Source organism: Esox lucius, chromosome 16 (assembly GCF_011004845.1).
Source record: "Esox lucius isolate fEsoLuc1 chromosome 16, fEsoLuc1.pri, whole genome shotgun sequence".
NCBI classification, from domain to species: domain Eukaryota; kingdom Metazoa; phylum Chordata; class Actinopteri; order Esociformes; family Esocidae; genus Esox; species Esox lucius.
The window spans coordinates 18,570,880-18,592,084 of record NC_047584.1 but is presented as its reverse complement, the minus strand read 5'-3'; the positions used below and the strand labels follow the sequence as shown (position 1 = coordinate 18,592,084).

The window sequence follows — 21,205 nt, the reverse complement described above, 5'->3', positions numbered from 1 at the left end:
GTTTTTTCCAGATCAACCAACAGCAGTGAAGTGCAGCTGTCCAACAGCAGTGTAAAGGAGAATCTACCGCTCCATAGGCATAGAGAGAAGCCCTCATTCAATGTCATGCCAGCTGCAATACAAGTGGGCCCCTTAGGCTACTTTTAGATGTACACTTTATTAATTTACAATGACATAAACACTAAAATAAATACAAAACTAGCCCAAGAAAACATTTGAGTAAAGATCAAACCTGTCCAGTCTGGATTCATCCAAATTGTAGCCAACTCTGTTAACTGAACCTGTTTCTGTTCTCAGGATGCTGCGTGTATTTGGTTCATGTGCAGCATGGTCTTTTTTGTTTATGCTGAACATTATTTGTAATTTGTACACATATCCAGAACCTCAGTTTGTTTATCTGGAAAAAGGAAGCAAGAGATTCAAATGATATTTATTTATATTGTGGTGGATTGGTAGAGCATAGAAATGAGTTATCATTGGATTACAAAAGTAGGTGATGAGAGAATAAAACTATTTACTATAAAACTGAGGAGTATATACAGTACAGGCCAAAAGTTTGGACACACCTTCTCATTCAATGTGTTTCCTTTATTTTCATGACTATTTACATTGTAGATTCTCACTGAAGGCATCAAAACTATGAGTGAACACGTGGAATTATGTACTTAAAAAAGTGTGAAATAACTGAAAACATGTCTTATATTCTAGTTTCTTAAAAAGTTACCACCCTTGCTCTGATTACTGCTTTGCACACTCTTGAGCTTCAAGAGGTAGTCACCTGAAATGGTTTTCCAACAGTCTTGAAGGAGTTCCCTTGATGCTTAGCACTTGTTGGCCCTTTTGCCTTCACTCCGCGGTCCAGCTCAGCCCAAACCATCTCGATTGGGGTCAGGTCCGGTGACTGTGGAGGCCAGGTCATCTGGCGCAGCACTCCATCACTCTCCTTCTTGGTCAAATAGCCCTTACACAGCCTGGAGGTGTGTGGGGTCATTGTCCTGTTGAAAAATAAATGATGGTCCAACTAAACGCAAACCGGATGGAATGGCATGTCGCTGCAGGATGCTGTGGTAGCCATGCTAGTTCAGTATGCTTTCAATTTTGAATAAATCCCCAAGTGTCACCAGCAAAGCACCCCCACACCATCACACCTCCTCCTCCATGCTTCACGGTGGGAACCAGGCATGTAGAATCCATCCGTTCATCTTTTCTACGTCGCACAAAGACATGGCGATTGGAACCAAAGATCTCAAATTTGGACTCATCATACCAAAGCACAGATTTCCACTGGTCTAATGTCCATTCCTTGTGTTTCTTTCAAACAAATCTCTTCTGCTTGTTGCCTCTCCTTAACAGTGGTTTCCTAGCAGCTACTTGACCATGAATCCCTGATTCGCGCAGTCTCCTCTTAACAGTTGTTCTAGAGATGTGTCTGCTGCTAGACCTCTGTGTGGCATTCAGCTGGTCTCTAATCTGAGCTGCTGTTAACCTGCGATTTCTGAGGCGGGTAACTTGGATGAACTTACCCTCAGCAGCAGAGGTCACTCTTGGTCTTCCTTTCCTGGGTCAGTCCTCATGTGAGCCAGTTTCATTGTACCGCTTGATGGTTTTTGCAACTGCACTTGGGGACACATTCAAAGTTTTTGCAATTTTCCGGACTGACTGACCTTCATTTGTTAAAGTAATGATGGCCACTCATTTCTCTTTACTTAGCTGATTGGTTCTTGCCATAATATGAATTCTAACAGTTGTCCAATAGGGCTGTCGGCTGTGTATCAACCTGACTTCTGCACAACACAACTGATGGTCCCAACCCTATTAATAAGCGAAATAATTCCACTAATTAACCCTGACAAGGCACACCTGTGAAGTGAAAACCATTTCAGGTGACTACCTCATGAAGCTCATTGAGAGAACACCAAGGGTTTGCAGCGCTATCAAAAAAGCAAAGGGTGGCTACTTTGAGGAATCTAAAATATAAGACATGTTTTCAGTTATTTCACACTTTTTTGTTAAGTACATAATTCTATATGTGTTCATTCATTGTTTTGATGCCTTCAGCGAGAATCTACAATGTAAATAGTCATGAAAATAAAGAAAATGCATTGAATGAGAAGGTGTTTTATTAAAAATGTTAATAACAATAATTCCTATACAGGTAGGAATCGGTCAATCTTTCCGTAATGCAGTGGACTCATAAGAAACCCATTTCATTACCATGTGTTAATTTCTCTACAAATCTCAGATAGTGATCAGATCACAGCAACCCCCAAGTTAATGCAAGGTGTAAACACGGCTTCTATACATCGTATCTAAATGACATTTGAGCCTATTTATTTGAAATCACTAATTACCTCCTTTTTAATTATTATTTTATATTGGGCTTTGACAGCCTGACTACGCAGTGATCATAAAAACAGAATCAGCTCCCGGAAGCAGAGACACGTTTTATTGAAATGTTGATGACGAAAAAGAGAACCGAAAAGAAAAAAACGATGACTACAAATATTCTACCTGTGCGGCTAAGCCTGTCTGCAGAATCCAATCTCCTCTGAATGGGGCGCAGTGACCATGCGAGGCTCAGTGCCTGTCCTCTGGTTTTATTTTGCTGCACTGCTGCTCTTACACAAAGGCACCACAACACATCCCTGTGGGACACCACTCAAGACACATCCAAAAATAACTGATTCTACAGCAACAGAGACAGGTTAGCTACTGACCTGCATATGCTGTACTATATGAGTACCACTAGACCCTCCAGCCCTTCCAGAGGTCATATACAGTTGTGCTCATAAGTTTGCATACTCTGGCAGATATTGTGACATTATGGCATTGATTTTGAAAATATCATTAATGTCTTCTTTTTAATTCATTATCACATAGTTGTTTGGCTCCTTTTTAAATTATGATAACAGAAATCACCCAAATGGCCCTGATCAAAAGTTTACATACCCTTGAATGTTTGGCCTTGTTACAAACACACAAGGTGACACACACAGGTAAAAATAGCAATTAAAGGTGAATTTCCCACACCTGTGGCATTTTAAATTGCAATTAGTGTATAAATAGTAAATGAGTTTGTTAGCTCTCACATGGATCTATAAGCAGGCTAAATACTGAGCAGAAAAGAACTGTCAAAAGACCTGCATAACAAGGTAATGGAACTTTATAAATATGGAAAAGGATATAAAAAGAAAGCCAAAGCCTTGCAAATGCCAGTCAGTACTGTTCAATCACTTATTAAAAAGTGGAACATATGGGGATCTCTTGATACCAAGCCAAGGTCAGGTAGACCAAGAAATATTTCTGCCAAAACTGCAAGAAGAATTGTTCAAGATACAAAGAAAAACCCACAGGTAACCTCAGGAGAAATACAGGCTGCTCTGGAAAAAGACGGTGTGGTTGTTTCAAGGAGCACAATACGACGAAATTTGAACAAAAAATTTGCTGCATATTCGAGTTACCAGAAAGAAGCCTTTACTTCGCCAATGCCACAAAAATACCAGTTACAATATGCCTGACAACACCTTGACACTCCTCACAGTCTCTGGCACATTGTCATTTGGAGTGACGAGACCAAAATAGAACTTTATAGTCACAACCATAAGCGCTATGTTTGGAGAAGAGTCAACAAGGCCTATAACAGAATACCATCCCCACTATGAAGCAGGGTGGTGGCTCACTGATGTTTTGGGGGTGTATGAGCTCTAAAGGCACAGGGAATCTTGTGAAACTGTATGGCAAGATAAATGCAGCATGCTATCACAAAATACTGCCAGACAATTTGCATTCTTCTGCATGAAAGCTACACATGGGACGCTCTTGGACTTACCAGCAAGACAATGACCCTAAGCATAAGGCCAAGTTGACACTCTAGTGGTTACAGCAGAAAAAGGTGAAGGTTCTGGAGTGGCCATCACAGTCTCCTGACCTCAATATCATCGAGTCACTCTGGGGAGTTCTCAAACATGTGGTTCATGCAAGATGACCAAAGACTTTGCATGACCTGGAGGCATTTTGCCAAGACAAATTGGCAGCTATACTACCTGCATGAATGTAGCGCCTCATAGAGAGCTATTACAAAAGACTGCAAGCTGTCATTGATGCTAAAGGGGGCAATGCACAGTATTAAGAACTAAGGGTATGCAGACTTTTGAACAAGGGTCAGTTCATTTGTTGTCATGTTTTGTTTTATGATTGTGCCATTCTATTATGACCTACAGTTGAATGTGAATCCCATAAGAAATTAGATGTTTTGCCTGCTCACTCAGGTTTTCTTTACAAATGGTACGTATGTTACCAATCCTCCAAGGGTATGCAAACTTTTGAGCATAACTGTAAATGCTGCAATTTACCTGTTCAGATTTGTTCTAATATTTGTTTAATGAATGCAGTTGTTCTGGCTTGTTCAAGGGATTGGATTGTTGCCCATTTTTATTGTAGGCTAATGTCATGATACATAGGAAATATATACGATGATAATCACCATCCAGAACCAATATCAACAAATCCAATATACATTTAGAGTTAAAATAACTAGTGTATGCAAAATGCTTAGGTCTATTGATATACATTCAATACATATCTAAAGGGCCTAGTGGATAAATGAAGGCATGCAAGCAGAATACAAATTTATTATTTATTCGTTTTTATTTGCAATGTGCATGTGTGTGTTTCAGAGAGATCTTGGTGTGAATGGAAACTAGGCCACCTTACCTGCTGCAGGCAACATGCAATCCATACCTTCAGTTGACTGCCCTGTCCCCAGCACTGAACTGCCATAAACGGAACAGTGGAACAAACCTGCTTTCTAGCACAATAATTATTTCTTATATAATGTTATTCCTGTTGTTTACAAACTTAAGGAAATAGACATTGGGAAAGATTAGGCTACTTAACACACACCATCTAGGGTAATGTAATTATTATACCTCAGTCACAAATCCCAAGTTCATTTTATTTAATGATGTGTGTCATTGGAAATGTCTAGATTTGAATTTGGGTAAACAAATCTGTTCACCTGCTCCGACAGGCTTGACTCAACGAAGGGAGCAAATCTTCGCTATATGAAGCACCTCAGTAGCGCGAACACTGAAAAACTAAGTTCACCATCTTGTCGAGTGGCCCTGAGGCCGTCCGTGTTTTCAGTGTAAATCGCAGAGTGATGGAAAAAGATAATGACAGATATATTTGAGATACCTCATTTAAAGCACTGCGTTTAGCTCTCAGAAACACAGAAGACCTGCATTTACTAACTATCGCGACGTATTGCGATTTTATGACTTTAAACATTGCTTTATTGACACCTCGATCTGCATTTAGGTGATTGGGGATATGCATGTATGTTGTTGGCGTACAGTTTGCTAACTATTCATTCTTTTTGAACTACTTTTTTACTTACTGCAGGGTTCAAATGATTGAAATGGATCTGTAAACCCGGGTCAGTGGTTTCATAGTAAATCGCGAAGTGGGCTGGGGTCGTCGAGTGGACGACGCACGGCTATCCGCGATGTGTCGCAAGTCTCACACGCTCTCGCAACCTTGCTTCCAGCGGCCATACTTGAACGAATGAGTGACGTGTTCAATGTCAACACAAATTAACGAAATTAATCGAATGGTTCTTTTACTGCATGACTCGAAAAGATCAGAGTCCGAAAGAAGAGTCAAATTTCCCGTTATGTCTGTTGTTTGAAAGTGTGAAAAATAAATAATCAAAATACAGAGTTGAAAAAGATCCTTTTTATTAGATCCGTCCGTGCCACAAACGCACACACACTAGTGAAAAATAATGCTCCTACAAAAAATTCTACTTTTCCCAACAATATCCATGAATAAAATAACTTCAAGTACTCTGACTCAGGTACAAAAAACTGCTCTAGATGCCACCAGTAGGTCATGACACACAGCAAGTTTGAAACACAGTGGTGACAAATATGTCCTCATGTCGTTGGGTCTGTGACAAGGCAAATGGGGAGAAATGCTTCTATGAAAGGTACTGTTCATCGCAATGGGTTCTGCACTAATGACAAGATGACGATGTGACAATTGCAGGCCCACAAGGGTTGACATTTCAGGTACACACACACACACACACACACACACACACACACACACACACACACACACACACACACACACACACACACACACACACACACACACACACACACACACACACACACACACACACACACACACACACACACACACACACACACACACACACACACACACACACACACACACACTTAAAAGAATACAAAACCAAAAGGTTTAAATAATATCCTCCACACACTTTTGAGAGGGCAGGCACTACCAAGATTGAGGAGACCACAGTGTTTGTAGAGGATTCAGTACAGGACATATACATGTATTTATAATTATGACTGAAATTAAACGCTACAAGCACTCTAAGGCATAAACAATAGCAGATTTCTGGTAACATTACTGTATGTACACATACATATTACAAACAATACTTATTAACATTAATGAACAGTATATACATGTGTCATTGTTACCTCACTGTCTCTCAAGTTTGTGAGCGATACAGATTGAAATGCAGCATAACCTACAGTAATACCATCATAAATCTGGTGGCGCCCCCTGGAGGCACAGAGCAGTGTAAACAATTCCTTTTTTTCTTGGCTTTTGTTTTATTTCTGGAAAAAACATTCCATAACATTTTTTTTTTTAAAGCAGGTATGCTGTTTACTTCCTTTTCTTAGAAAACGAAAGACAACCATTTTTTAAACATAAATAATTGTCAAAATTAAATACATTTACTACAATATTAATTATAAAACAATAAGTACACAGTTTAGTTGGATTGTGGATTCAGTGTTGTTTCTTCTAAGAAATGGTATTGCACTTCAAAACACCCAAACCGTTCATCTGAAACTCTTTGGGTGCATTTGCTTCCTTTCACAAAACCAGCACTGTGTTGTGTACATCAGAGAAGTCAATGAGTGGAATTACAATGGTAAATGTAGGTTCCTTGGTTGATGACAGAGATAATTGAGCCTTAAACCTTGAAGATCTTTAGACCAATCCAGACATTCTGCATGTCAATGTTTACTACTGGTCCCATTAAGGATAAATTAGTCCAAACAAGCTTAGTCAGTTTGTTTTAACAGCTCAATCCATCTCTTCTCAAAAAATCTCCTCATGCTATGTCCTGCTCGCCCTATCTCTGAATTGTCTTCATTAAACTTTTCACAGTTATCAAAAACCAGGTTGACATCAATGATAAACGTCTCGAGGTTCAAGTACCTGTAAATTGAGATAAATACAATTTTGTTAAGACATTCGTGAGAAAGATTTCCACTGGGAAATCAGTAGCAATTCGCCTACCTTTTAAGTATAATATAGGCATCAGAATTAAATAAGAGTTTGCAGATAATTTCCCAGCTAATATAGGGTACGTACTGGCTGTTGAAGAGCTTTTCTCGGATAGTGGAGAAGTCCATGGGTTTCCTGATTACTTTCTTGTAGCCGGGTACAGATTTGGGGTTGACAGGGTTGAGGAAAGGCCAGGCATCCTGGTGACCCTCCAGCTCAGCCAGCAAAACCCTGAGGGGAAAGAGTTAAACCTCCCATTAAGTATACTACTGCATGCTGAAGCATCTGACCTGCAGCTAGAGGATGTTAGCCTGAGTGCCAGCCAGTTGATACCAGGCCCATTCCTGTCACGCTAAACTGATTGGAATCCAGGCTTGTTGGTCAACAGTATTAAAACAACACTACGGTGATACTTCACCTGCACAATGTCAGATCCTTATCGTCATCTCTGGCCCATGTGGCTGTCTTCGCCTTCTTCATATAGACAGGGCTGGTTCCGTCCTGCTTGGTTTGGTTGGGGGCTGGGCTCTCTTTTGCAGGGCTCTTCCTCTTTTTGGCCTCTTTGCCCCCTTTTTTTGGAGTGTTGCTACTGGTGGTGCTGGCTGAATCATCCTCAGAGACGTCTCCGCTAGCTACGGACGAAGGCTTCCTACTCTGTTTCGCCTCGCTGCTCCGCTTCCCCCCTCCGCCGGCTCCGACTCGGCACTGCTTCTTATTCATGGGGGATTGACCGCTGGCCTGAATGACAAAATGTGTTGAGTGTAGGCATCTCATTCACACAGGATCAAACGTGTCATAGCTGAATTGATTAGAAGCCTGCTTTTGGAGTTTATCCCATTTGGTTTAAGAGTTTTCTAAGCTGCGGGATTAACCCTTTGTGACAAGACATCCCAATTTGGAAGAGGCCCTGCGGTCGAAAGAATTGAAACAACACAGTAAGGTTGATGAAACGCCTACTTTTTAGAGGCTTTTGTCCATCCTGTGACTTTTCAGTTAAAGCTACAGTATCTGCAACTGAAGGCCAAAAGTTACTGTACCTTCGATATGCAAGCGGGACAAAACCAGTCCCCAGCAGGTATAGTGGTGATCCTGGGTTTATGACAGTATGTGTGGCAGCCTTTTTCACAGCCATCACAGAGTAGGAGAAGTTCCTCATTATCCCCTTTTCGACACAACTGGCAGTACTGCAAAGTAACAGACCAGGACGCACCATCAAACTGGCTGCTGTATGACACAACCCTTCAGATTGACTCTCGCCCAGGAGCTTATGGAAGGGGGGGGCGGGCTAAAAGCCAGTTAAACATACCACTTTCATTATGGACCTCTCCCAGGCGATGGAGTTCTGGAGCTGCTGGATGCAGAGAGCCAGCTGGGCGGCACTGCGGACCTCAGCCATGGCCTTTCGCCATGCCTTCATGCCCGGGGCCAGCTCCTCATCACCCCTGACAGGACACAAGGCACCGGGGTCAGACAAGCAGCCAGTCACAACATTAAATAAAACTCAACGGAACCACAACCAAGCCCACCGCCAACAGAAGTGCACAGAAAGCCAGAGAGAGAGTGTTGCTGGTCACATCAGCCAGGTTGAAGAGAAACAGGTGGTGGACTGGCCTTCTGGAAAGGCCATGATTGGAACCAGTGTTACTAGAGCGATGAGCCATGCAAACACACAGTTCAGGGCAGCTTCCAGACAGACAGATATGACCACCTCCAGAGAGGGATGTCACAGAGGAACCAACATCACCATGCAAACAGTAGAGAGAAGACCGAAACCCTGGCAAACGGAATAGGTTCCAGTTGAAGCGGAGGAGAGCGCAGAGTAGCATTCAAATGAATGGACCTACCCTTCACCATCACCACAACTGGCTGGTGTGGGAGCAGGCACTCTGAGCGTGCCCGGCACATTGTCCAGTTTCACCTGAATGGTGGTACCTAAGGGGCTCTTCAGGTACCTTCGCTCAATGTTCCTCTCCAGCTCGCCCAGCCGTATTACAGCTAAATCTAGGGGGTTGTTGAGGCGCCGCACCAAGCCGCCGCCCTTCTCGCCCGCCGACGGCTGATCCCCGGCCGGAGGCAGCTTAGTCAGGGGCTTGTGCTCGTAGTAGACCAGGTCCTCTCTGTCCGACTGGGGCTCAGGATACATCCAACTCTGACGAGACAAAAAAAACAACTGTGCTGAAATTAAGCTTTCGTGTGTCTGTGTGGGTGTGCGTGGGTGTGTCAGTGTGTGCGTGTGTGCGTGTGTCAGTGTGTCAGTGTGTGCGTGTGTGCGTGTGTCAGTGTGTCAGTGTGTGCGTGGGTGTGCATGCGTGCATGTCTGTGTCAGTGTGTGTGTTCTTTCTCCACCACTGATGAACTCCTTCCCCACTAAATCCCAGTGACCCAGTGTGTTGCAGTGCTCTATAGTAGGGCTACGTGTAGGAGCCTCACCTTGACCTGCAGGCTGGCTGAGGTCACCTTCCTCTCCAGCTCCTCCACCTGCTGCAGCACGGCGATGTCCATCTCCATGGCCTGCTCCTCCACGCACCAGCCCTCCACAGTCTCCTCGCTCACACCGTTCTCCTGCAGCTCCGACTCGTCTATCGCTGCCACTACAGAGAGGACAGACAGATGCATAGGAATCAACACCTAAAAGCAAAGAGCTGTTTTCAGTTAACATATACATGTACTCCCACTACTATATCTGAGCATGTTGTCTAGGACAGTGGCAGCCTGACATCCACCCAGCTCACTAGCGAGATCAGCTATTTTAACCTAACACATAAGGACGATCTTGAATAGAATAGGCATCTAAAGGCTAGGGACTGACTATTCCAGGCTGCCAGACGGCATCGCCCACCCCCGCCGACTTCACCAACCTAAGGACTGGTGGTGAAGAGCACGTTAAATGTGACATGATGCGTCTAAACAATCCACTTCCTCCCTGCAGTGTGCTGACATTTCCATGTAGCGAGGGAGACATTTTAAGCAGAGTTCATATAGGCTAGCACTGTCATTAAAGGCCACATTTAAACAGACACAAGACACTCTGGATGTTTAATGGGACCCAGGTCTCTAGACTGGTTGTTTCCTACATGACATCCAGCATCCTACTCCCCATTAGGTGCACCACATTTGAGCTGATCCCAGTTCCCAGACAGGGCGCTTTAAACAGGTAGTGTGGTATTTGACCAGGGCAGCCCCCCTCACCGTCTCTGTTCTTGGCGCAGGCCTGGGCCATGTAGTCCATGTGTTTCTGGATTTGCTTGTGCAGGTTCTTCTCTCTGATTCCCCTGGTGTGGAATGCCTTCACCAGGCTCCTCAGCTCCTCCACGCCGGACACTCTCCACCAGCCAGACAGCATGTCTGCATGAAAACACAACAATCACTGCTGAAATTCTCCACAGCTTGTGAATGAATTGTTTATTCTTGTTTCCTGTGTTACTTTGAAGCGCGTGTGTGTGTGTGTGTGTGTGTGGGGGGGCGCTTACCCTGGGGAATGGGGAGGGGGTCCGGGTAGTCCTGGGTCTTAGCCAGCTCCACCACAGGAGACGGGGCAGAGGGGGGCTTCTCTACCTGGCACACCAGGGACTCACTCTTGCAGGTGGAGAAACTGGGCGCTGCCAGGAAGGGGTTTCCATTTGCGTTCATGTCCACATGGTTGTAGGCCACGCCGAGTGGGGTGGGAGGCAGGGGACTGGCAGAGAAGGGCAGTGTGGGGCACATCATGCCACTAGGCCATCCACAGAAGGGCAGACCCATCATATGGACTCCAGACTTCATATGCTGGGAGGACAGAGGTTTGCGAACCAGAAGAAAACAGTGGTGAGCAGGATAGTTACATAGCCAGCTTTCACAGGCCCAGTTTATCCTAATCCAGGACTAAAAAAGATATTGGACAAACGCCATGCTTTATAAACCAGGACTCAACTTAAGCTTCTGATATTGCAGAACATGGAAACACTACCTGTGTGTAGCAATTGGCTTTCTCCCATATTAACATGAATCCTAAATAATCAGGGAATTTACAGTGGGCCTACCTGGAGAGTGGACGAAGAGAAGTTATTGACCCCCGCGGTGAGGTTGCAGGGGCTGGTTGTCGTGGAGCTGGTGGCTGGAGACAGGAAGGATGGGGACTTGGGCCTGGTGGAGGAGGCGGCGGCAGCGTTGGGAGTGGAGGTGACGGACGACTCGTCACATGGTGAGCGGGGCAGCAGACTGAACCAGTGGCCGCTCTTCTCTGTCAGCACCCTCAGCAGCTGGTCGGTGGCCTGGAGAGGCTGCTGGGGGCTGGACGAAACCTGGCCCGGGCTGCTGTTCACGTTGCTGTGGTGGGCCTGGCTGAGTAAAGGTGCAGAGGGCTCCGCCTTCATCTCTGGACACAGCGAGGTGGGAGCCACGCAGTGGCTGCTGGGTGGTGTAGTCTGAGTGGGGGGGTGAACAGGTGAGGGCAAGGTGGTGGGGACTTTGACTGGACTACAGCTGTGGCCCTCCGGGGACCCCTTGGCCACCTCCAGGAGTTTGCTGAGTTTGGAGAAGGAGCCGGGCTTCTGGAGGAAGAGGTTGAGGTTGTGTTTGTCAGGCGTGGCTATGTCCATGTCCCTGTCCTCCTTCAGCTGGAAAACCCCTGACCTCCCTTCCAGCTCCTCCTCCTCCTTCACCTGGACAGTGTTCCTCTGTCTCTCCAGCTCCAGCTCTTCCGCTCCTGGCAATTACAATGTTAATATCCACACACCATAGTTAACTAGACCATATATTGTACTGTAGTCCTCCTCAGAGCAGGGGACAGAAGGAAGCTGATTTGGTTTGTCCTGAACTAAAAAGGTACCCCAACAAGATGTTTAGCCAGTGGTGTGAGTCTTACCTTCCCCACTCTCCATTCCTTCCACATAGATACCGCCACACTGTGGCAGTACCCAGTATCGGCGCTTGTAGCGGTCCTGGCCGAATGTCATGGAGCGCAGGGAGTGGGATGACTCAAACAGCTTCCGTCTGATCTGACTCTGTTGCTAGATAGAGAAAATACAAAATGGCATCACTACCAGAGCATTTCTGCCCAGAAACAGACCTTCATAAAAGGAAAGTCCTCTAAACCCATTGGGCATCAGAATCCTTTTTACCTTGGTTAATCTGTCTATCTGTTTCTCCAGCTCCTCCACACTGGCTGACTGGTCCCCCTCATCCTGGAGGAAAGCAGTCATGTGACACCAGAGGAGAGGCTCGCATATAAACATCACAAACAGTGGCTTCTGAAATGTCCCAAATGGCACCCAATTCCCTATATGGTGCACTACTTTTTACCAGGGCCCTGTGGAACACTGCTAAAAGTAGCGCACTGTGGAGGCGCAGGGGTCAGCAACAGGCGCAAGACCAACACCTAGTATTCTTAAAACAATCTTACCCAAAAGTCCCAAATGTACATTTACTCTCTTACTAGCAAGCTAATGGTTTTAGCTCATTTGGAGAAGAATGCAGGTTACGTAGACTTACTGTCCCCAGCAAAGAATGCTCAGAAAAACAGGGCCATACCACCACAACAATTGAAATTAAATAATTGAATTAAGGCCTACATTGGTTACTTTATGAGCGTCATCGGATCTATATTATGATGTACTATTACTTGGTGGATTAATTTGTAGTTAAGGCTTTTAATTGTAGTCATTTCTACTCTGTGCTGAGGCCTAACCTAGTTGGCAATCCCTGCTCTAGAGGTTGTCTCATTATGGACTCATCCTTACATCCTGCAGGAAGCTAATGGCACTAACCTCATCCTCACACGTTTCTACTTTCTTCATTTTCTTCCCCCTCTCCTCCTCCTCATCATCATCCTCGTCTTCATCCCCCTGGTCCTCGCTATCCTCGTCCTCATCGTAGTCTTCCTCGCTGCAGTCCCCTCCTTTCCTCTTGCGCTTGCGCCCGGGCGTGGGTGTCCCCAGGGACTGGGTCTCCTCTCCCCCCACTCCGCTGTCTCTCTTTCCCGTCTTCTTGGCATGGACAGTCCTCAGTCTGGGAAGAGATACCCAGTAGTGTTACATTTTTCCCTGGGCTTCACAACATTGTAACAGAAGAAGAATCCAAATCAAAAAGCATTTAAAATAAAGAATTAGCCCAAAGAAGGTTGTCAAAAGTGAAATGGGAGTGAACCTGTTCATTTAAATTAGACTGCCTTCATTATTTTTTCACTGCACTGGTCTGTCACTCGAGTTGATACATTATGATGCCGATGCAGCCAATGGTTGGGCTCCTGTTGAGGATGCAGGTACTCACTTGCGAAGCGTGCCCTCGATGACCCACTTGTCTCTTCTCAGGTTGGTCATGTAATCAATGTTCTTATCAATTTCGCTGAGAGAAAAATAATAATAATTTTTTAAAAAGCACAAATCACCTCTCCTCAGTAAAACCAGCTCTGTCAAACAATGCAAATAATGAGATGTTCGCTTTGGTTTTAGTTTTCTTTGAGCAAAAGGCCTATATATAAAAGCACCGCAGGTTGTCACGTGCATTCAACTCAGGTAGAGGCAGTCACTTAAAAAGGGTTTCATGTTTGATGCAACACGATGAAACACTCCACAACAAGCTCTTTCTTCTGATATCGCTAGTACAACATAAAAAATGTAAGTCCCGATTAATAAAACAGGACTATTTCCAGCAATATAAGAACAATCTTGGGCAATACAGGCATTGGTCAACCAAAAAAATATATGCTTTAATATATCATTAATAATTGAGTAGGTAAGTTAGAATTAACTATCTTGCTCAAGGACAGATTCCTAAGGATAGCCCTGTGTTCTCTAATATTACAAAACAGGTGAATTTAGCCTTACTTGACCACGCTTTTACTGCAGGACAACTCGTTGACCAGGAAGGCCAGGATTGAGGCCTTCTGTGAGGGCGTGTGGGCCTGGAAGGCCTTTGTCTTCAGACTGGCTGTGACCTCCCCCAGCTCCATCTGCAGTGCTGTCCCCCCAAAGTGAGCCTCCATATAGATCTGCAGCACTTCTGACACGTTCTCCCGGGTGATGCCAACGTTAGTCAGGTGGTCCCCCAGAGCTGTCTTGGACTGTGTGGCGAAGAGGGACATTTTGTTAGTGGAGATAGATAAAGATATATATCTATATATATAATATACAGACATACACAGACACAGACACACACACACAGTATTTTGATGGTTTTACTGACAGGTTTAGGATAGAGCTGTAGATAAAGGATCCATCATATAGTGATTGGCAGAACAGGTGCATAATGACCTATGGGCATTATGGTGTCCGGCAGCACTAAACCTCCCCCAGCCTCAGGCACAGGAGGAGGACACATTCCTCTCCTTTCAGGGAGATACTTTTTCCTGAATGACATTCAAGGCTTCATAATAGTCAGCTGGGTTCCTTGAAGAAATAATGGAAAGCCACATAAAAGCGTGACTAAGCCCTGTAGATTAGCATGGAGAGAAATTGCTTTGGGGATGAATTCTAAATGTGGGGGTCTGACTGTGGAAGCTGTATTAAGAGCTATAAACACTGATACCGTCCAAAACAGATAAGCCCCTTCATTTAGCCTCCGAGAGCCAGAGATAGTGAGCATGCCCCACTTGTGTGTTCTGGTTACAGTAGGGGCTTCTCTCCTTTTGTTATGCATTGCTGCCAGGGTACTGGCTGTGCCAACATTCACCGGATCGGGTGTGATGGTGATCTGTGGAGTCCCTCACCCGGTGTCCTGGAGGCAGTCCTGGGTCACAGATCACAGCAGACAGCATCTGTACCAGCAGGTCCTGGACCCGTCTCATGCTGTCTCCCAGGTTGAGCAGACCCTCCTGGAGTACTCCCAGGTTGGGCACGTGGGCGCTGACGTCAAAGCCCAGTACCTTGCCAAAGCTCCGCAGGAACTGCATCACCACCAGGCAGTCAGAGAAGCAGCTTCCTGGCAGGACCAGGCCAGGGATACGAGATAACTCCGGAAGCGGCTGGGAAAGCGTGACGGACGGACACAAAACACTCTGTTGAACCTACACTGCAACAACTTACTAGCACAAGGTAACTATAGTAGTGGGCTCACCTCCAGTTGTCATGTGATTAAGGTTTCTGATGTAGTACAGTGCCAATGTACAGGAAACTCCAGAAAAAAAATCATTCAATCCTTTCAAGTGTAGTAAACTGAACTTGTCCCATATGAGTTAATGGTTAAATAAGAACCCTATATACTGTAGCCTCTCTGTGTGTGATGTATAAAGTATATTATTTATTGTGTACTTCATGCCTTGAATACTGATTGGGTAAAAGCTCTGGTATTGGTTGAAAGATGCTGTTGCAGGTGGTGCACATTCATTCAAAAAAGTACATACACCCCAAGAAAAGCTGTCATATTTGGACATTATGGATATGTAATCTTCACTCAGACATTCCATAACCCTCCATTTGTTATTTTTTAGCCATTCTGTTGTAGCTTTGCTTTTGTGTATTGAATAACTGTCTTGTTGCAAGGTTCATGTGTTGTTCAGCTTTTTGACCTCACATTCACATTTGCCTCTGGGCTGAATTTGGTGGAATGACCAGTCCTATGCAGATGCAAGTGGTTATGGTCAAGTGGTTTAGCATTTGTAGATTATCTGTCGGACAGTGGAATTATTTAGTTGAAATTACTTGGAAATGGCTTTGTAAATCTACAGACTCAAGTGGATCCTCTTTGGGCCTTGGATAGGTCTTTTACATTTTGAAGGTTTGTGGTATATGGCCAATATATCGCAGTTAAAGACTGTGCCCAGGCACTGCATTGCATCGTACTTCAGAACAACCCGTAGCCTTGGAATAGTGGGTATACTTCACACCTACGTGTGTGTTAATGCTTAAGTACAAAATAAAGCAGGTGTTTAACACTGGAACTGGAAAATTAGTCATGTTTCTCTGCAACTTTAAAGGTATTGGATTCTAAAAATGTCTGAATCAAATTTGATGAAACTTGGGCTAGAGCAAATATTTACAGGATACTAGCTTTCCAATAACAGTTTTGGAGAGGCCTGAAACACATCCTCCAGTAGCAGGTTATCAAGGGGCTCAATATTTTCTGTCTGGGGGAATCTAAGAAGATGCTTTCAGAAATCTTTAGGCCAGTGTTATGACACTAGCATCCACTTGATGGCAGTATGCTAACCTGTCCGCCCTCACCTCATCTCTGCATTCTAACACGGAAGGTGTTCAATTCTCAGCACAATCATTTCAGTGCATATATGTTTTATCACTCAATAATGCCCTGGTGTATTACATAGACTAACATCATACGGATTCAAAATAAACAGATCGTTGAATTAACTCGGTTCACCAGAACAATGTCTGGGTATGATATCAAATTCTTAGGAAAAAGAAAATACTTCCCACGTCTCCTTTATAGTTGGAGAACTAAACTATAAGCGCTGATACAGTCATACATTCTCTTTCTATTTGCAGCGGTCTTTCTATGAATACCTTATGATCCGCTAGACACATGTCATCATTTGGCTTCTTTAGCTCCTTGGCAATCTCCAGTTCCAGCCTTCTAAGCTCCAATTTCCGTTCCTTGTTTAACCGTTTCTCGTCCTTCTTCTCCTGCTTTAAGCGCTCCCTCTCCTAGGGTCCAAATGACAGGCTGAGTTAACAGTGCATGCTATCGACACCGCTGCAGACAATCCTGTTAAGGATTATGTCATTACAATTCAGCCCAACACCAGGCCTCCCTTTACTTATAAATTGATGCACTTCCACAGAAAATTGCTGTAGGCCCAAAGCTCTCATTTATTCACAGAGTATAGTATTAAAGGGGAGGAGGGGAGAGAGGAAGCAATGACCAGACGCTTGCTGTATGTTTCATGGAGAAGTGGTCAAGTTGTGGAATTACACACCTCAGCTTTCTTACGGGCATCCATGGCCTTCATAAGCATCATGTGCTGCCTCCGCCGCTCCCGCTCCTGGTAGAGCACGCACGCACACACGCACGCACACACACGCGGTCACCATCAACTCACTGACTGAACGCTCAATACAAACCGGCCGCTTTATTTCAACACAACACCTTACTATGACAGGGTAGGAGGAGGGACAGACGGGGACAAAGAAATGTGTCAGTCGCTGTGGACATCTTAGCAGAGGTTTAGAGGGCAATATAATGACAACAGAAAAGCACAAAAGGGCAAAGCAACCGATGAGGGCAGGGTCAACACAGAGCACAAGCTTGGAGTTAGGTTTGGCTTGAATGCGTCTCAATGTGCTGGCAATAAGCAAACTGAAATACTGGTTATTCTACTGCAATCAAGAATTTAAAAAGCCACATTGTTTTACACTGGGTAATAATGTTTAGCTGAAAGCTGCTGCAGTTTGTTACGCCTCATCCAGCAGGACAAAATACCTTCTTAACCCACAATTATTCCAGAAAAAGAATAACCTTTCACAAGTACGGTCATGGATTTGGTCGAGAATTCAACAGAGAAGGCTTTTAGTAAATAGTTGTATCGGACGAGTACTAAGGGCATTAGCATGTGTTTAAAAGTAATGCTGTTATTGCTTGTCTTTAGCCTATTATAAGAAGGTTTATGCACCAATGCAGAAATAAAGTCTTGTATATGGAACAACAAACACATCAACAAAACAATGAATGAAAATGGTTCTGTGAGGTTGGTGATTTAAACTGACATTAAACATGCAAGAAGCAAGCTGCCATTGATGGACCAGTCTGTTTTCTCAGGTGGTTAAATTGACAAGGGGAACATACTAAATACACTACATGGAAAGTTACAATTGCTTTAAGCACTTTCATTCGTTTGACCAAAAACAATGCAATGTGTAAGTCTTAAGGACCATGAGAGTGTGCACAGCTCCGCTTAATGTCATCTGAAAGAGTCACAATGTTATGGACGTTTCCCCCCAAGAGCAAGACGCAATTCACTATGCTCAAAAGCCATGCAGAAGAATGTAGTTTGACAGCGGCCAGTGCTACACTTTATGCATTGCTATGACGACCATATCACAACCAATATCATGATGGGGTGTTAGATGTACAAAAATAAACATACCCATACCATATCTAGTCTATGCCTCTCCAACTCCTGGGAGAAAGAGTTGGCAAAGCATTATGGGACAGAAATCACAGACTCATAAAAACCAAGTTCATTTAAGAACAACCCCAAACCCAACCCCAAAGACGAATGACAGAAGCCAAGGTCATCAAAACTGAAAGTAACAAAGCGACATGGAGAATTGGACAGGGAACTGTCAGGTAGATATAAAAAAAAAGAAGCCAGTTTCAAAGATTTTAGGATGGAAAGTGAGAATGGGCTTTGGGCATCGTGTGGTGCTGAGAGCTAACCCTACCTGCTGCTTCAACATGACAGCCTGTTGCCTTCTCATCTCCTTCTCCTTTAAAAGAGGGAAAGAGAAACAACATTAAAAATCCAAACATACCGTACTTGTTTCCAGCCTAAAAAAAAAAAAAAACCAAAAAAACGCAGCTGACACAAACGAATGAGGTTTCTCTACTTTACTCCACGGGAAGTTTCAAATCCCTCACTAATCTGATTGACAGACAGGCGCAGTGAGCTGGGGCAGGTGGGAAACTGATGTGAAATGGAAAGGCCATAGTGCTTTCTAGACACGTGCAGGAGGCCCAGACAGAATGCACTGTCCTTTATGACGCTGATTAACATGGAAAAGGTCTTCTCCGGGTGTCAACGTGATTTCCCTAAACACAGAGAAGCAGTCCCTTGGAGCGATGAGCATTACTTTACATTCACCCAAACCAGGCAATGAGGTGCAAGGAGGAGATTGGGGATCGTGAGGAGAAGGAGGTTGTATGACTTGACGCGACAGTGGGAGGAGTGGGCCACAAATTAATGGTTCATTCTTTTAGCAGGACATCTAAACTAACCTTGATTCGCTTCTCAGCCTCCATTATTTTGGCATTTGCCGCTTCTTCCTTCTTTCTCCTCTTAGTCTGTGCATGCAGAACAGGTCTAGAGGTCATGCAACAGAACCACTCGACAAATTCAACACACCTCATTCAACAGCCCTGCACGCCTGTAGGCCGTACAGGACGAGGCAGACAGATACACACAACACACACATTCATTCCATTTGCGCTAGTTTAAGATTAGGCTTTTATCACCAGGTTCTTCTAGAAGACAGGTCCTGTCAAATGGGAGGCCTATATTGTTTCATTGTTTGATTGGCTAAAATCAAGACAATTTTCACAGTTAACAAACATGCTGGGCAAAACACATACAGTATAGATTTCCAGATGTTCTATCATTCTACTAACTACAACCATCTGTAATTATGTGAAGAAATATTCCCAACATCCAACCTGACTAGAACTACTTAAGAGGATGATATGAACAAAACTATCCCACTCCAAGCACGGACTTACTGCCAAGCATAAAATACTGCAATTCTGTACAACACAGTAATTATTTCTTCCCATTAACACAAAAAAAGAAAAACTAGTTGTAGTGCTTGGTATTTTAACCAGCAGCCAGTATGAATAAATTAAGCCAAATTTCAATATGTAATTACAAGCAGAGAGGAATCCTGTTAAGAGCAGCTTGCCAACCGTGTCAACTGAAATTTGATTTAGTAAGCTAAAATACTTCAGAGCTTCTATTAGTGCTGTGCATGAAAAATAGCTGTTTCACCTCCTTGTGCTAAACTGTTAACGACTATTGTCTGAGAAATAAAATTGTGTCAAATCCCACCGTGGTCTGAGGAGATTTTCATATTCAATGGCACTTGGCAAAAAACAATTAAGCATTAGTCACATGTACTCAGTAGACAGAAGTGAAATAAGTGCAACCACATAATTTAGAAATAGCCGTTGGTTGATTTTAAAAGTCCTACAAACAGCAAAAAAGGAAGTGTTTCAGAATGTTTCTGCAGTAACTCTTTATACCTACCTCCAGAATCTGCTGTGCTCTGAGCTCCTTCTCTATTCGAATTTGCTGAATGCGCTTGATCTTCTCCTGGTATAAGGATCGGGGGAGATCAAATGAATTAAATCTACTGTCATGCATGTTAGAACAGAGGACTGTATAAATAGTTTTATGGAGATGGTGAGAGTATCGAATCTTGAAGGCTAGCATCTTCCATTAGCAGGTTTTTAACACTAGAAAGGCCAACTGAGTCATTTAACTCAAACCTAATTCAAAAATGAAATATCTCAGCCATTTCTAAATAACCCCCCTCTGTCCTTGCCTTTTTTGGACCTTGAAATGCTTAGTGTGACCATTTGGGTGTTAGGAAACAAATGTAAATATATATTGTCTTGTATTTTATTGTTCTTTTTGGAGAGTAACAGTCAGAATCTAAAAGGTGAGAACCCATCAGGGATATACAGTATGCGGTCTGACTGGCTACTACACACCCTTTCGTATGGTGGAAATGTCACAAATGGCTCTCCAAAATACCACTTCCTCAAGGAGTAACCAGTGTTTTCAACAAGCATGCCTACATTAACAATGGAAATTCTATTTAGTATTCTACTTTCATCTTACATCTTGCATATCTTACAGAAATTATAACATTGATTACACTTAGAACATTTCACTGAAAATGATTCCTCATTGGCAGGATGGGGGCCCAGTGAGGCCTGGTCTTTCTTCAAATCCTTTACCTCTGCTAGGGACATTTCCCTCTTGAAAGAAAACATCTGTACGTCATGTGTGTTTGAAGTGAACAGACGCATGGGAGTGTTGAGCTTTTGGAAATGATATGAAACAAAGCTCAGACTGTAGGCAAGTCCCTACCTGCTGCTTCAAAATCTTCATTTGCTCTTTCTGTTTCCGTTTCTCCTCAGCAGCCATGATCGCTGAGAGGGACACACAGAAAGAGGAGGGAAAAAAGGGACGCCAACAAGGAGGGAAAGAGAAACAGAGTGT

At 43.9% G+C, this 21,205-nt stretch overlaps 1 protein-coding gene across 20 annotated transcripts in view; it reads right to left on the bottom strand.

Annotated features, from left to right (window-relative positions):
- Positions 1-6,182: 6,182 nt before the first annotated feature.
- The window catches only part of LOC105022438 (bromodomain adjacent to zinc finger domain protein 2B), a 68,672-nt gene continuing 53,649 nt past the window's right edge, over positions 6,183-21,205 (bottom strand). For 6 of the 20 annotated variants that reach the window (XM_013137910.4, XM_020054989.3, XM_013137911.4 and 3 more), the window contains 23 exons: positions 21,074-21,135; positions 20,225-20,290; positions 19,204-19,269; positions 18,651-18,695; positions 18,353-18,385; positions 17,186-17,251; positions 16,773-16,913; positions 15,023-15,277; positions 14,142-14,377; positions 13,585-13,659; positions 13,083-13,323; positions 12,438-12,500; positions 12,182-12,326; positions 11,358-12,022; positions 10,809-11,103; positions 10,528-10,683; positions 9,769-9,929; positions 9,183-9,487; positions 8,645-8,780; positions 8,376-8,522; positions 7,757-8,076; positions 7,426-7,569; positions 6,183-7,269 (listed from right to left, as the gene is read on the bottom strand). In XM_013137910.4, coding sequence (XP_012993364.2) covers positions 7,113-7,269; positions 7,426-7,569; positions 7,757-8,076; positions 8,376-8,522; positions 8,645-8,780; positions 9,183-9,487; positions 9,769-9,929; positions 10,528-10,683; positions 10,809-11,103; positions 11,358-12,022; positions 12,182-12,326; positions 12,438-12,500; positions 13,083-13,323; positions 13,585-13,659; positions 14,142-14,377; positions 15,023-15,277; positions 16,773-16,913; positions 17,186-17,251; positions 18,353-18,385; positions 18,651-18,695; positions 19,204-19,269; positions 20,225-20,290; positions 21,074-21,135 — 3,980 coding nt within the window. In that variant the 3' untranslated portion in view covers positions 6,183-7,112. The remainder of the gene's footprint in view (positions 7,270-7,425; positions 7,570-7,756; positions 8,077-8,375; positions 8,523-8,644; positions 8,781-9,182; positions 9,488-9,768; positions 9,930-10,527; positions 10,684-10,808; positions 11,104-11,357; positions 12,023-12,181; positions 12,327-12,437; positions 12,501-13,082; positions 13,324-13,584; positions 13,660-14,141; positions 14,378-15,022; positions 15,278-16,772; positions 16,914-17,185; positions 17,252-18,352; positions 18,386-18,650; positions 18,696-19,203; positions 19,270-20,224; positions 20,291-21,073; positions 21,136-21,205) is intronic. The other 14 variants (XM_010890832.5, XM_010890838.5, XM_010890845.5 and 11 more) reach the window with 10 other exon arrangements.